The sequence below is a fragment of the Oncorhynchus nerka genome, linkage group LG1, assembly GCF_034236695.1.
Source record: "Oncorhynchus nerka isolate Pitt River linkage group LG1, Oner_Uvic_2.0, whole genome shotgun sequence".
Classification (NCBI taxonomy): domain Eukaryota; kingdom Metazoa; phylum Chordata; class Actinopteri; order Salmoniformes; family Salmonidae; genus Oncorhynchus; species Oncorhynchus nerka.
The window spans coordinates 14,388,537-14,405,811 of record NC_088396.1 but is presented as its reverse complement, the minus strand read 5'-3'; the positions used below and the strand labels follow the sequence as shown (position 1 = coordinate 14,405,811).

General features: G+C 42.7%; 1 protein-coding gene across 1 annotated transcript; it reads right to left on the bottom strand.

Annotated features, from left to right (window-relative positions):
* Positions 1-10,379: 10,379 nt before the first annotated feature.
* LOC115146895 (peptidyl-prolyl cis-trans isomerase G) lies at positions 10,380-17,247 on the bottom strand. Its single transcript, XM_029688932.2, has 13 exons — positions 17,135-17,247; positions 16,607-16,683; positions 16,426-16,500; positions 16,216-16,323; positions 16,079-16,123; positions 15,912-15,999; positions 15,474-15,503; positions 15,189-15,328; positions 13,365-13,563; positions 13,090-13,266; positions 12,905-12,986; positions 12,662-12,807; positions 10,380-12,432 (listed from the first exon to the last, which is right to left on the bottom strand). Exons 2-13 carry the CDS (start codon positions 16,665-16,667, stop codon positions 11,394-11,396), a joined length of 2,190 nt encoding a protein of 729 aa, XP_029544792.1. The 5' UTR covers positions 16,668-16,683; positions 17,135-17,247; the 3' UTR covers positions 10,380-11,393.
* Positions 17,248-17,275: the final 28 nt, after the last annotated feature.

Sequence of the window (17,275 nt, the reverse complement as noted above, 5' to 3'; positions counted from 1 at the left end):
CCATAAGAGGGCGCTGTTGCACCGTTTTATTATCGAAATTGATGATTTCTCTGGTTGAGACTCTTCACAGATAAACAATATATTGTGTTACTTGTTTATTTTGTAATTCTAACGTATATCTGATATAAGTAGGGTGCGTTTTACCAGTGTACTAGATATAGGTTAGATTATGACGTGAGGTTAAAAATATATATAATTTTTTGCTTATTTACATTTTAAATTAGTGTGTTGATTTCCCATTGTTAAAATGGAAGGTGTTGGGAGAGGTAGGGGTTTCCTGACATTTAATCTGTCATCATCTGTTGGTATGGGTTCAGCCAAAAATCCAGTTTCTTCTATGCCTACAAACTGGAGGGTTTTGGGAGTTTTGATGATAGTTTACCCATGGAAACGCACAAGGATGTGTATGAAAGAGTTTTGCCAAATACAGGGGGTGGGGAGGTCTCCATGGATATCATAGCAGACATAGTACAGTAGATTGGTCATTCCATTGGGGAGAACATTGCCTCCTGTTTGGAGTCAAAGGCAATTGTCGGACAGGTTGGGGACAATGTTATGGGGAATGCATGCAACTCTAGGGGTATGGATATGTCAGGCCTGAACCTGGTATTGACGTCTGATATCAGGGAACCGGTGTACTTTTGGGGGGATGGCTCTGAAACGTGCACAGTGCATGAGTGGGAGGATATGGTCATGGTTTACATGCGTAAGAGGGGCGTATCTGTGATGGACCAAGCAGTTAATGTTATGGGTAAGCTTATGGGAATGGCCCGCGATGTTGTTAAAGTGGGCATACTTAGCTTTCCCTCCGTTGATTTATCTAAATGCCAGAGTCCCATATTTGACATACTGAAACAACATTTTAGGGACACTGCTTTTTCAAGCATGCCCCTCGCTGACTTTTATGCCACATTATCTCTGACTGATGAACAACCATTTGAATATTGGCTTAGACTGAACAGGGCTATGGAGGTTGCTGAAGATTGTCTAAAGAGACTGTGAGCTCACAGTCATGTTCATCAGACATTGCCCTAACGCTGAACTGTTGCTTATCTTTAAGTGCAAGCCATTACAGCAGTGGACCGCTGCAGATGTTCATGAGAGGTTGGATGACTACAGGAGGGAGCGGAGGTACTCTCACTTATCTAAGGTGACCCCAGCCATCGTAAACAATGAAGCAGGAAGTTGGTGCTGTCTTGCCGATCATCATGCCTGCTGTGAGGCCCCACATGGAAATACCCAATACGTTGCCTTAGCCAGCCCAGACTATCCTTGCAATGCTGGAGAGTGTGCTGGAGCAGAGGCCACAACAGTCTGACCGTAAGTTCTAAAAAGGGAATAGGAGCAGATTGAAGTCTAATGGGCCATGTAACATGTGCAGGGATGCTGGACATGATACTTACTTTCACTGCAGGGCCAATCACCTCTGCTTTCTTTGTCATGTAGCTGGCCACGCACGCTCTCAGTGCCCCAAGGTCACAGCTCTGAGCACAGCTGGTGGAGTCCCTACAGTAATCACTGCTCAGCTCCCGGAAAACTAGTAGGCCTGCATGTAGAAGGGGAGAGTGTTGGGCCTTTTGTAAAGTCCCCATCAGTGAGAGCTGTTGATTTGGAGTCTGTATATAAAAGTGTTTGTGACAAAATGGAGACTGAGAAGAGTATCATAATGCAGAACACACAGAAACTTTCCCCATGTGGTGATTTATTCTATGCCAAGGTGTTAATAGGAGGAGAAGTGGAAATGAGAGCTATGCTTGACAGTGGGTCCATGGCTTGTACCTTGAGTTCTAGGGTCTTACCTGAACTGTTGCATGCAGGAGTGTTGAAAAGTCCATCATTGAGTCCTACAGAGGTAGTCTTGGTTGGTTGTGGTGGGTTGAAGACGAGGCCTTTGGGAGTATGTGAGCTGGAGATGGAGGTGTACGGATGTAGAGTTGCCGTGCCTACTCTGGTGGTTGAAGGCCAGAGTGATGACCTCATCTTGGGCAGCAATCTCTTAAAGCACTTGATTCGCCACTTGAAGATTAATGGAGATCTCTGAAAGAGGGTTTACACTCCTGTGTGTGACGGGGGTGAGGAGAGCAAGCTAATCAACATGATGGCTAATGTGGAGAGATGGAGAGACAGTGAAGTACCTGACACAGTTGGAACTGTGAGACTAAAAGGGGCTGTGACTCTAGAGCCTATGCAGGAGCACTTAGTCTGGGGCAGACTACGAAACACTCAGAATCTATCAGCTGGCAGTGCTGTTGTCATTGAGCCCAGCAGTTCAAGGTCAACACCAAGGTCAATACTGGTAGGGAGGACAGTAGCTCTATTGCGGGGGGATGGGTGGCTCCCTGTTAGAGTGATAAACCCTTCTCAGAAGACAGTGACATTGAGACGAAACGCCACTCTAGCCGATGTCTTTCCTTGCATGGCTCTAGAGGACTTTGACTGTTCGTGTGTGAATGATGGTTCATCAGCAGCAAGTGCAGAGAACGGCTGATATACTCACTGACTGCCAAGATAACTTGACACTGACTGACGGTTCCAGCCAACTTCACGATACTGACGGACCTGACAGTTCAAGCAGTCCTGAGGTCTTATGTGACTTAGGTTTGACTGATATTGATGTCGATTCTTGTCAAGTGTCTCCTGCTGGTAAGAAGAAACTCATCCAGCTCATAGCTGAGTACCAATCAATTTTTTCTGGATTGTGGAAAAGCTTTCGGATGTCTTCACCGCATTCAACTGAGTGATGAGAAACCCTTTCGGATGCCCTACCGACACCTTTCACCAAATCATTATGAGAAGCTCAAACAAGCATTGAATGAGATGGAAGAATGTGAAATCATAAGGAAATCTAATAGTGCATTCGCCTCTCCCCTTGTCCTTGTATGGAAGAAGTCTGGAGACCTGAGACTCTGTACTGATTTTCATTTGCTTAATGCTCGCACCATCAAAGACGCCCACCCACTCCCTCACCAGGCTGATGCACTGGCTGCTTTAGGTGGAAATGCCTTTTTCTCGACAATGGACCTTACCTCTGGCTACTACAATGTGGAAGTGCATGAGGATGACTGGAGATTCACAGCAGAGGTCTGTGAAGTTTCTGGAGCATATCACTAGTGCGGATGGTGTAGCTACAGACCCTGAGAAGGTGAGGGCCATTACAGGAGTAACAGAAGCTGATCTGATGGAAGATGGCACTGACATTACATCTTAGAAGAAATTGAGGTCATTCCTTGGGATGGTGGTGTATTATCAACAGTTCATTGAAGGTTGCTCGACCATCGCAAAGCCTCTCTTTGGATTCACTACTGGACACAAAGGCTCCACGCTGGAAAAAGCAGCGACGCTCACCTGTCAGGAAGTTGACGGCTGCCGATGGGACAACAGAATGCACACAGGCCTTATTCCAGCTAAAGCAAGCCTTACTGGATCAGGTTCTGTTGACTCACCCCAACTTCGACAAACCCTTTCTACTCTCGTGGATGCGTCCAGCAACGGCTTAGGTGCTGTGCTGCCCCGGGTGCAGGAACAGGGAGCTACAGCGAGACCTATAGCCTTCGCGAGCAAGTCTCTCAGTTATGCACAGTCGAGGTATCCTGCGCACAGGCTCAAGTTCTTTGCCATGAAATGGGCTATCTGTGACAAGTTCCACCACTGGCTACGGGGACAGCAGTTCACGGTATGGACGGATAATAATCCCTTGACATACATTCTGACCAAAGCAAAGTTTGATGCTTGTGAACAGAGATGGGTCGCCAAGCTGGCACCGTACGAGTTTGACATCAAGTACATCCCTGGAAAAATGAATGTTGTTGCAGATGCTTTGAGCAGAGAGCCCTTCGTACGACCCAGTGCACTCCATCGCCTGACAAGGGTCCCGTACGAGACCTTACTAGCTGAAGCTAACGCTGTGCGCACAGACAGTGCAAGATCCATTTCGCTGGTCCAGCCACCCCTTTGACAAAGCCTCTGACTCCAACAAAGTGGTCATTAGCTGTCAGGCTACTGTTGACCGGTCCATCTGGTGCTTTATCAAGACATGAAGTTGCAGCTGTTCTTCATTCACACAGGTCCTGGGTGGGTGAAGTGAGCTCACATGCACTGCTGTTGCCACAGCTTCCACAGGCCATCAGAGCAGACCGATGTCGATGTTCTGCCACACGATCTACTGATAAGTAAGCAGCATGATGACAACGTGATCAGCATTAGTGATCTTCTTTGTGGAGAGGGGGAGAAGACCATCCCGGAGAGAGCGTGCCCATGAGAGTGTTGAGGTTTTGTGTCTTCTCAGAAGTTGGGTCAAGTTGACCATGAATATGGTTACACTGTATCGTGTTTTGAAAAATGTGGTTACAAAGAGGAAAACGTATCTGTATGTGGTTCCAGCCTCCATGAAAGCAATGGTGTTGAAGGGTGTCCATGATGAAGCTGGCCACCAGGGCCAACAGAGAACAGTCTCCCTGACTAGACAGAGGTTATTCTGGCATGGCCTGGAGAGGGAGGTAAAAGCATATGTGAAGTGCTGCAGGAGATGCATCGTGAGCAAGACTCCTGATCCGGAAGCAAGAGCTCCTCTTGAGAGCATAATAACAACTGAGCCTCTTGAACTAGTGTGCATAGACTTTTGGTCTGCAGAAGATTCTTCAAACAATTCCTTGGATGTGCTCGTTGTTACTGACCACTTTACCAAATTGGCTCATTTCTTCTTGTGTCCGAACGAGTCTGCTAAGTCAGTCTACGTGATGCATCACCGTCTACACTCAGACCAGAGGGCCAACTTTGAGAGCCCTTTAATAGCCAAACTGTTGAGTGTTGCAGGTGTTCAAAAGTCTCACACCACGCCGTACCCTCCGGGTCCTGCAAAAGGATGAATTGGGAAACATGATCCGGGCCCTGCCGACGAGAGCAAAGCACAGATGGCCTCAGGCGCTGAAGTCCCTCACGTTTGCGTACAATTGTATAATCTATGAGACCACAAGCTTTTCCCCTTTCCTGCTAATGTTTGGGAGGACGCCAAGACTGCCTGTTGACATAGTCTTCGGCTCTGTCATAGAGAACCCAGAAGTTGTCGACTATGACCAGTTTGTTCAGTCTTTGAGGAGAGATCTGAAAGAAGCCATGAATACAGCACAGGCATCTGCAGCGAAGCAGTTGAAGAGGCACGCTGACCTTTATGACAGAAGAGTCAGAGGAGCACCAGTGGAGATTGGGGATCGAGTGTTGCTGGCTAACAAGGGGGAGCGAAGAATGCGGAAGCTCGCTAATGTAGAGGACTGCTAATTCCTATGTAGGTGACATTACACTACTATAGCTGAGACAACGTATTTTCATAAGTAAAACAGGTTGGGCCCCATACAGGATATTTCTCACACACACACTCACTCAAATCATCCAGAACACTGTCACAACAGGATACTCCTAGCCACAGGTGCTAGCCGGCAGTTCGGCCACAACTCCCCTGAAGATAGGGACGCACACACATTACACACTGACCCCAGAAGACAGGGACGACGCACATACAGTACACACATAGCTGCCGAGGACACCCAGATAAGACACCCACAGATTGGCAGAAAGCCTAGACTTAGAGACAAACTAGCACACACACATAATCTCCCTCCCAGCCGAACATTGTGTGACTGAAGATAGCGCACACACCAGATCTCCTTTTCAGCTGAACATGGTGTGACGACCAAGAACAGGCATGGCAGGATTCTACGATGACGGACAGACAACAGAGCCAATGCCGGATGACTACACCCCAGCCTGATTCAATCCGAAGATCCGATCTCCTAGAAATCAACCTACTTTCTGTTGTGTATATGAAGCTTGTACTCACTGTTAGCAAGGTTCCTTTCTGCTAGTCTCTGATGAGCTAACAGCGGGGCCCGTATATACGCTGTACCAGATATCTTCACTCTGAATAAACCTGTCGCTTGTCGTACAATCTACCACCTTGTCTGCATCGATCCTTGACCGACTCACCCTCTATCATATCCCATTATCAACACTAACCGTTGGGAGGATACGGTCTACCTTGTCACTGGATTGAATGCTGACACTCACACTTTTAAGATTCAGAACAGCTCCACAGGACAGGAGAAGACGGTACATCGCAACCTGATAATGCCAGTCTGAGGACATGAATGACAGCCTTGTGGTCTCAGCTGCCATGGACACTGCAGTGGATGATGGTGCTGAGTACAGAACAAGAGTGTGGGTGTCGGAGTTGCCTTCTGAAGGAACAGGTGACACAAGCCTGGAGGGTGATGTGCGATCCTTGGATGCTCAGGATATTCCACCTTTGGATTCTGTGGAAGATATACTGCAGCTGGAAGGTCTGCCTCGATCAGAGAGTCTTCAAGAATCTGACCGAGACCTTATTAACAGTGTAGTGAGTGAGCTAATTGACCAGTCTGCTTACGATATCCGTACTGACCTACCAAACTCGGACCATTCCTTACCTGATCAGTTACGCATGGACTGTGTTGACAGACGAGCACCAAACTAGCGGTAAGTTGTTGGTTGCAAAGCACTGTACGTCAAAAGTGATTTAAATGTACAATTTATATCAATTTGTTTGTAAATGTTATTCGAACATCACACATAAGATCCAGCGTTTTTTGGTGAATATTTGTTGTGCATTTTGTTGTAGAAAATTCCCGCTAATACTAGCTAGCAACTTACTGTGTCTGGTGGGGTGGGTTCGTATATTTTGTACAGTGCGTGAGTGCAGAGTTGGATGGTGAGCCGTGCATTGCATGACGTGCAATTTTGTGCTGTTCCTATCAGGTACATTGTTAAAGATATATATTGTATATTGTAATTGTATTATTTTGGTAACTACATTGCCCAGTGAACAAGCATCAAACCAGCGTGCGAGAGTGCAGAGTTGGATGGTGAGCCGTGCATTGCACGACGTGCAATTTTGTGCTGTTCCTATCAGAGTAAATCTCCATGACTGGTGCTACAAGTTGGAGTTCGTGTCGATGATTGATTGTACACAACGCAAGAAGAGTACTGTTACACAAGCACTAGGCTAATTATAAACACTCCTTAAAGTCCAAGGATTTTACATGTTCTGTTTTGATGAGGAATTGGCTCTGGAAGCCAAAACAGCCAAATACTCCAGCTAAACGTGAATCGAAGCTCAATTGCAGTATGGCTCTAGAAACATAAATGTAGAAATATTAAAGCAATAACTATGCATAGCATACCACAGCATAACATCATTGTTATACCAAAACACTGTTGATGTTTTCTCGTTTCTTCCAGTGCATGCAGTTGATGGGGGAAAATGTAGAGGTGCAACCACCAGATCTCGACAAGTCACTGTTTTTCCCGAAGCCGAATGGCTCCGAATTCAAGTAGTTTGAACCAGGAGAATGAATACAAGGAGAGTCTAAAGGAAGCGTCCAAATAATGAGAGGCTATGAACCTGAGGTCACTTGCAGACATTCCACCACCATGAAGAAAAAAACAATGCACAACACAGTAATTGAGTACACCGAGACGTCAAGTAGTTTGTGAAGATGTGGCTCAGTTGGTAGAGCATAGGATTTGAAGTACTAGGATTGTGGGTTTGAATCCCACAGGGGAACTAGTACGAAAATGTATACACTCACCACTATACGTTGCTCTAGATAAGAGTCTACTGAAAAAAATGAACGAAGAGACCATTTCAGTGTTCACATCGAAATAAGCTGCATTTGCAAAGTATTTAAAGAAACGGGAAACATATCGAGCAATATTAACTTTTTTTGTACACGTAATTATCAGATTCAAGTTACAAATGCTGGTAAACACTCAAATACATTTAGTTAAAAACCAGTTCACTATTAGCAGACTTATATATATGTCTTCAGCGCGGGCGGGCCTTTTTTTATTCTGCATCCGCACAAAACAACAGGAATTAGTGATTCCTCTTGGCTTTCAAACGGCTCTTTAAAAAATATATGTTTTGTATTTTGCGATAGTTTGACTAGGATTGGTGTTAAAACAATTCTAATTAAATTATTACATTAAATCATACCCTACCTTAACCACAATGTATTTAAAAATGCATTGGTTTGTTATGAAAAATAATGCTACTAAACATTTGCATTTAAAGTATAACATTTGTAACAAAGTGCATATACATCTAACCATTCAAAACGAATACAATCTGAACAGCATAATAGAATATTGCACCATATCAAAGAAAAATAAATAACAATGTGCAAAACTGCAGCATCCTACTTAAAACATTAAACTGGTCCCTCTTTTCTCTCTCTTCTTTATTACCATGTTATAACCAGCAGCACACAGCAATGCTGACCATATTTAGTTTTTATGAGAGATTTGCATTCAGAAATGCAAGCTGCCTCACTTTCGAGGGGCTGATGCAGTTTCTAATCAGTGATTATTTGTCCCGTTTTCGAGAAGACCCTCTCAGAAGGAACGGACGTGGCCACTTTGCAGTCTCCCTGTCATGACTTTAGTAAGCCGTGGGTAAGACAGAGGCCTTGTTCTTCCACCAGCTCAGAGGATCTGCAGGAGGGGCTCCTCCAAATGATCGGACCTCCATTATGGCATCTGGAGGGATTCCTTTGTGCTGCATCCCCAGTTGCTCTCTAGACAAACAGCAGACGTTTGAGGCACTACTGCTGGTGCTTCTGCTCCATCTGCTCCCTCTTCTTCCTGGTGCCTGAGCCAGCTGACTACTGGGGCTGTCCCTCCCTGCTGCTGAGGTTATTCTTTGAAGAGCCTCATCAATCGCTCTGGCATCACTGAAGGCTAACTTCTTAAACCTGGGGTCAAGTGCAGCGGTTTCTGATAGCACGTGATTACTGTTCCGAGGCCTTCATTGAAAATAAGAATTTGTTCTTAACTGACTTGCCTAGTTAAATAAAAATTATATTCCATTCTGTGGAACTTTCTGTCCATTGATGAACATAGGGTGTCCATCAACTCTGTCACATGTCCTGTGGTTACATTTGCTTCTCTCTGGCGGCTGACTGATTCGCTGCAGACCCTTACACAGGAGTATTATTTTTGAGGCTGTTACATAGCTGAAAAGAAAGAACAGTAACTTATTAGTTCAGGTTCATGTTTTGTCTACTGATACTACATTCTAATCTACTGCTCATATACATATATAATACTGGATCAAATAATGATGTAGTAATAATTGCTTACTGTACATCTCTCCACTGATCTCCACAGTCACCTGCTCAAAGGGTTCCAGGACTCTGCACACCTCCTCCACTACCTCCCATTCCTCTTGGGTCAGAGCATCAAAAGGTGCATTGACAATGGCCGGGATTAAATGTTGAATTCCACCTTGTAGTGCAGTCTTGTTTAGGCCTCAGCTCAGGCATCCCCATCTGGCGTTGTGTAGACTTTAGTTTTTCAGCACCTACTGTGCTCCTGTGGAAGTATTCCACAGCTGCTTTCACTTTGTCCACAGTGGGCTTCATCACCTTCAGAGCATCTCTTACAATCAGGTTGATTGTGTGGAGAAGACATGGATGATGGGTCCATTTTAAAATGTTCATGGATTTGATTATGTTAGCTACATTGTCGCTAACACAAAATACCATTGTTCCATCTACTTGCCATTCTCTGTACACTCTCAACAGTTCGTCTGCCAAGTTTTCTGATGTGTGTCTGTTCCTGAACTCAAAGCAGTCCAGAAGACAGCTAGATATCGAAAAATCTTCAATGAAGTGACATGTAACTGACATGTAACAGTAACAATTATTTCAAATTCATTATATTAAGCAAACCAGACAGCACGACTTCTTGTTTTATTTGTTTAAGGATGGCCAGGGGCACTCTAAAACTCAGGACATAATTTACAAAGCATTTGTGTTTAGTGAGTCCACCACATCAGATGCAGTAGGGATGACCAGGGATTTTCTCTTTAAGTGCATAAATTGAACAATTCTCCTGTCCTGTTAAGCATTCAAAATGTAACGAATACTTTTGTCAGGGAAATGTTTGGAGTAGAAAGTACATTATTTTCTTTAGGAATATAGTGGAGTAAAAGCAAAAGTTGTCAAAACTATAAATAGTACTGTACAGATACCCCAAAGTATTACACTACTGAATATACACAGTTCAATTAAAACTAGTGCACAAATTGGGAAACAATACTGATATCCTGGTCCTAGATCTGTACCTGCATAACAATAGTCAGAGTTGGATAAAGCACAATTCTGGGACCAGGGTAGTTTCATTTTAATACAGCTTCCAATTTGCTCATTCATCCCCCCTTCCCCTCTCTCCCATGAACTACTCCACCAGATTAAACATGTGATTCATCAATGTTCTCTATATCTATTGTATCAATTGTCACTCTTCTGTTAAACATGATAAACAATCTATAGGCAATAAAACAAACATTTTAACCATATCCTTTTATTTCAAAGCAGATGTTTCATTAGGGAATATTGAACTCTGACTGTTTACACAAAGCCAGTGGTTTTCATTTATAGTTCAAAGGAAAGTCATGGCGAGGAATGTAACACCAGTATGAACTAACACGGTGGAACACCACAGCAATGCATTTACACCTAAGGGCGAGTTTATTTATTTTTTACATTTTAAAAGATGTAAGGGGAGGGGTCTGAACATAAGCACGTCTAAAAAAAAAAAAAAAATGCATACAATAATACAAAAAGCAATGTGTCAGTTCCTAATTCATTTTCTGACTGGGGTCAGGAAAAAGTTAGAATTCCCTGAAACAGCCAGGTAACAAGCAATTTTAAAAAATGTATCTGTAACACCACAACCATTTTAATAATCAGCCCTTCAAATCAAATTGAGCCTTCTCTACTGACATATACACTTATGTCAGTTTTATATGTAGCACTTACAGTATGTTCAGTGACAAATAATGTGACAGTTGGTAATGCAAACACTTAATAAAAAATAACCGTATGATTAGTCATACTGGTGATGTATCCATGTAATATTAGTTAAGTCAGGCATTAAGGCCAGAAAGAACAACACAGGACATCAAACTCATCCCTTCCATTACAATTATCACACTGGAATAACATGACCCCTCTGTACCAGACAACAAAAAAAGTAAAAAAGAATCATTAAACCTGACAAACTTTTTAATGTTCCTTCCAACAGTCACATGTTCAGCCATTTCACCACTAACCCTCAATGCACATTACATTTCCAACATTTGTAAAAATTTGTCTGACTAAACCCCCCCCCCCCCCCCCAAAAAATGTCTCCTAGCTGTCAAAACTTTTGAAATCTTAAATTGTACAAATGTTCCAGAATTGGATTGGTTGTAGTATCTGTCTAAAATCGTTCTACAGCAAAACCACCCACACACGTTATTAGGTATAAACGTGTGAATTTTTCATTTCGATGATGGACAAGAGTGGACATTGACTGGACTAATCACAGTCATCAGAACTTGAGCTGTACTTCTTTTTCTTGCTTTGGTTTTTATCCTTCTCTTGGCTCTTTGACTTTCGATTCCGCTCAGGGCTTTTCCCTGTGTCTTTGGACTTGTAAGAGGTCTCCTTTTCTGGGCTTCCCTCCCTTTTCTTCTTGGAGATGGGGCTCTTTCTACCCCTGTCCTTCCCTTTGCCCTCCCCATCACTCTCAGAGTTGCTGCTCTTGGACCTCCTTCGTCTGTGAGTGTCTTCACTGTCTCTGTTCTTCCTCTGATGAGATGAACCGTCTTTGCTATGGTCTCGATTGTTGCTCTTACTCCTGGAGCGCCTGCCTCTACGGGAGTCTCTGCTCTTAACCTTGTCTGGACTCCTTGTCCGGTCTCGGCTCTTGGATCTACCTCTCCTTTTGTCCTCTCTCTCTCTGTGGCGCCGTCTTTCATTGCTCTTACTGCGCTCCCTACCTCGCTCTCTGTCCCGTCCTTGCTCTTTGTCTCGAGATGAGGCATGTCTCCCCCTGTCCCTGCTTCTGCTGAGAGATCGGTTTCTGTCCTTTCCAGAGTTCCTCTCCTTGCTTCTAGACTTTGCCTTAAGCTTCTCACCATTTCTTCCTTTGGTCTCCTCTCGGTTCTTGTCAGCCTCAGTGGGTTTAGAGTGTTCTTTACTTCTAACACTGTCTTGAGTTCCAGACTCTGTGGCTTTTTCTTTGAGGTTTCTGTCCTTGCTTCTTAGGCGGCCCCTCTTATCATCCCCTTTGCTATGTTTCTGATCCCTCTCTCTGCTTTTGGACCTACCACTTTTCTCTTTGCTCTTACTGCGGCTTCGAGATTTGGCCTTCTTTGCCTTGTGTTTGTTGTGCTTGTCTTCAGTTTTAGAAGTGTCCTTTTCTTTGCTCTTGGATCTATGGGAGCGACCTTTCTTCTCCTCTCGGTTTTTACTCGGGATTTCAGCAGCGTGTTCATGCTTGTTTTCAGAGGTCTTCCTCTCTCTTCCTCTTGGAGCTATGCCACTCTCATTCTTGTCCTCTGTCATGTCACCCCTACAAATATAAATACAGAGTAAAATCACCCTCACAGAAAACGCAGAATCCAACTTGAGACTTTGAAGACACCTTAAAATAACTGGCCCTTGATGATAACTTTTGGCAGTAGAATAAATGAACCAATACTTGAGAAGCTGCTTAACTAGATAAGAATAAGCTGCTATATACTTCAACAGCCTGATTAGTCCAGCACCGGCAGTTAAAATACTAAAAAAGTAGTACTTACTTGTCACCCTTTATCCAACGGTCTCCGCTGGATGCTCTTGGTGCCCTTTGTGTACGCTGCATCTCATGGCGCCAGTGTGGAGGAGTCTCACTACGCTGGAAACGGTCCCTTGACCTCGACCTGGAATGTGACGGAGTTCGGTACCGCTGCAAGAAAGAGAATAAATTACCATTAACTTTCTAGACCCGTGTTTTGCAGAAACTGTATGATGATAGTACCGTACTTGCTTGACAGTGCACTTACTCTTGGACCTCTGCCTTTAATCGTCCTGCCTGATCTTGTCATCAGAAGGCTCCTCTGATATGCTGACTGACAATGAAACATTCTGCAACAAAACAAAAAACGCATTTACATGAATATACTGTTGTTCCCAGTTGTAAAGGTTCAGAATGAACTGGAATGTTGTTCCGTCTTGTCCATAAACCCACCTCTCCCTAGGCCTTTCCCTCTCCCTCTTTTTTTCCCTCTCCTTTCCAAACTCTTCTTTTTGCTGCTGAGGACTTCTCCTCATAAGGAAACTATTTTCTGGGATAACAGGGATTTCCTCTGGCCGTACCGTAGACGTAACCTCTTCCTCTTTCTCATCACCACTGCCAGCCTCAGACCTACAGACATTACAGACCAGACTTAAAACCTACGCTCTAATGAAGGCGGTTGTTAGAGTTCACATGCTACGAAACACATTAAAACAGTCACTACAAACTTTTTTTTATCTTTCTTCTTCTTCTGTTTCTTGTCCTTCTTTTTCTTGGACTCTTTCTTGTGCCTCTTCTTCCGTTTCTTGGATTCCTTATCAGATTCACCCTCAGATTCAGAAGAGTCATCGTCAGAACTGTCAGAGTCACTTGAGCTATCGCTGCCACTGGAGACGGCCTTTAGTCTTTTCTTCTCTTCTTTCTTGGCTGTAAAATGGTAGAGGACAGTTAACATACAGCACCAGTCAAAAGTTGGGACACACCTACTCATTCAAGGGTTTTTCTTTATTTTTTTCACATTTTCTAGATTGTAGAATAATAGTGAAGACTTTAAAACGATGAAATAACGCATGGAATCATGTAGTAACCAAAAAAAGTAGAAGTGTTAAACAAAATCAAAATATATTTTCTATTTTAGATTCTTCAAAGTAGCCACCCTTTGCCATGCTCTTGGCATTCTATCGACCAGCTTCTTGAGGTAGTCACCTGGAATGCATTTTAAATAACAGGTGTGCCTTGATAAAAATACATTTGTGGAATTTAATTCCTTCTTAATGTGTTTGAGCCAATCAGTTGTGACATGGTAGGGGGTATACAGAAGACAGAACTATTTGGTAAAAGACCAAGTCCATATTATGGCAAGAACAGCTCAAATAAGCAAAGTGACAGTCCATCGTTACTTTAAGACATGAAGGTCAGTCAATGAGGAAAATTAAATGCAGTCGCAAAAACAATCAAGAGCTATGATGAAACTGGCTCTTGTGAGGACCACCACAGGAAAGGAAGACCCAGAGTTACCTCTGCTGCAGAGAATAAGTTCATTCGTTACCAGCCTCAGAAATTGCAGCCCAAATAAATGCTTCACAGAGTTCAAGTAATAGACATATCTCAATATCAACTGTTCAGAGACTACATGAATCAGGCCTTCATGGTCGAATTACTGCAAAGAAACCACTACTAAAGGACACCAATGAGAAGATGAGACTTGCTTGGGCCAAGAAACACGAGCAACAGCCATTAGACAGGTGGAAATCTGTCCTTTGGTCTGATGAGACTAAATTTGAGATTTTTGGTTCCAAACGCCATGTCTTTGTGAGACGCAGAGTAGGCGAACGGATGATCTCCGCATGTGAGGTTCCCACAGTGAAGCATGGAGGAGGAGGTGTGATGGTGAGTGGGTGCTTTGCTGGTGACACTGTCAGTGAGTTATTTAGAATTCAAGGCACACTTAACCAGCATGGCTACCACAGCATTCTGCAGCAATACGCCATCCTATCTGGTTTGCGCTTAGTGAGACTATCATTTGTTTTTCAACAGGACAATGACCACAAACATCAGATGACCTGGCCTCCACAATCACCCGACCTCAACCTAATTGAGATGGTTTAGGATGAATTGGACCGCAGAGTGAAGGAAAAGCAGCCAACAAGTGTTCAGCATATGTGGGAACTCCTTCAATACTGTTGGAAAAACATTCCAGGTGAAGCTGGTTGAGAAAAAGCCAAGAGTGTGAGAAAAGCTGTCATCGAGGCAAAAGGTGGCTACTTTGAAGAATTTCAAATATATTTAGATTTGTTTAACAATTGTTTTGGTTACTACATGATTCCATGTGTTATTTCATCATTTTGATGTCTTCACTATTATTCTACAACGTAGAAAATTGTAAAAATAAAGAAAACCCTTGAATGAGTAGATGTGTCCAATCTTTTGACTGGTAAGTGCTAAGGATACCTCCCAAAGCTATGATCCTGACGATAACACAGTCCAAGCTCTCCAATCTAAAACAATAACAAGTTTAAAACACCTTGCCAATTTTTGGGAATCCTACGAACCTTTTGATTTTGGAATGAGCTCTCCACAGTTCATAACTTTCACTTCAGAGTATGGTCTACTGCCAGTATCTGTCTTTTGACTCTCCATTGTCTGAACAACCTCTTGGCCAGAGATCACTTGGCCAAAAACCACATGGACACTAGAATAAAAATCAGCAAGTTATAACAAGTGATAATTAAGAACAGATCGCTATTTATCTAACATGCTCTTATTATCAAAAGACCATCCAATCAGATACATATTGTCGAACTAAGTTGCAATGCTTGTCAGAATATTATAATTACCCATCCAAGTGCGGTGTGGGTTTTGTTGTTCTGTATACCGGGATAACAAAAAAATGGAGCAGAAGATTAGAATGAGTAAAAAAAATGTAGATTTTGATTCACTCAAGATGCTAGATTTATGAATGACCAACTCATAAATGTTGCATTACTCATCTCATATGTATATAATGTATTATATTCAATTTGACTGTATTTAAGTCTATACCACTCCGACATTGCTCGCCCAAATATTTATATATTCTCAATTCCATTCCTTTACTTTAGATGTGTGTATTGTTATGAAACAGTTAGATATTACTTGTTAGATATTACTGCACTGTTGGAGCTAGAAACACACGTTTTTCACTACACCCGCAATAACATCTGCTAGACATGTGTATGTGACCTATAAAAATGGATTTGATAATAGCATGGCCCTTAAAACATTGATAGACTTACATGAAAAACTGGGATCCATTGGTATCTTTACCCCTGTTTGCCATTGACAGGAGGTACTCCTTGTTATGTTTGACAGAGAAGCTTTCATCTGAGAAACAAACAGGCCATTAGTTAGTCCTTGAGGCTGGTTATGATTATAATATTAAACTAAATCTGTAGAGTCCTACCTTCAAAGAATCCTCCATAGATAGATTCCCCTCCTTTTCCATTGCCTGATGTACAGAAGGAATATAGAAATGTGAATATCTGCAAATAAAACATTTCTATGTTTTGGTTGTTTGAGGCAAACACATATTTAATATACCTTCACTGAAGTCTCCTCCTTGAATCATGAAGTCCTTCACAATTCTGTGGAATAGGCATCCTTTGTAATGCAGAGGTTTTTGTGTACCTTTTCCAATTCCTTTCTCACCTGCACAAAAAGTAAAGGTTTAGTCAAAACAGAGAAGACAATATGTGCATCATCTAAAGATGGTCTGAAATTAGTGTACAAAGACAAGAGAAAGTCAATTACCTGTGCAGAGGCATCGAAAGTTCTCACAGGTTTTGGGGCAGACGTCAGAAAACAATTCTACCACAACTCTGCCAACTGCAAGAGAAACCAGGTTTATGTACGTTTTAGTAAAGCATCTCTAAATTTCAGATATATGATTAACTGGTGGTAAGATCAAAATGTAAAAACGTTGCATTCTTACCCAGCACGTTGCTGATGCCAATGTCAAAAAAGCAGCGTGGACGCTGAACTTTTATTCCCATTATCAAACTTCTGTAGCTGAAACCAACGTGTTTTGCTGTTAGTTAGCGAGCGTAACTTAGCTCGATAGCTAGCTAACGTTAGTTGTTTACAAATACAAACATAACACCCATCTCTAACAAAAAGCGGAGGCTAATATAGCGTATTCATTCATTGGCATTAGGACCATGGTGTATAAAAAAACATGACTAGATAGTTAAGGTTAACTAATTTAAAAACACGCTTTATCAACATTAATGAAATAACGTGAATGTCTAGACGAAACAATGTAAACTAAATCGACATTTTCATTCTAGTTAGTCGTTTTGCGGATTATGGCCTGCAAGTAGCTACGGTGCTAAAACTACTAGCTGCTGTTAACGTTAGCAGGTACTTAATGCAACGATACATCTCCGTCTTTCTTTCGGATTCACCGCTATTTCAAATTGACATAACTCACAATAGCGGAAATATTATAGAGTTGACCTACAAATTAGCTCAGTTGGTCAACTGAGGCCAATATCTCACGGTAGTTCTCCTCAACAAGGTGAAATCGAGTTTCATTCAGCGCTTCCTCCACAATGTTTTCTAAAGATGGCGCGACAGGAAAAGTCAGTGCATTTTGGGTAAA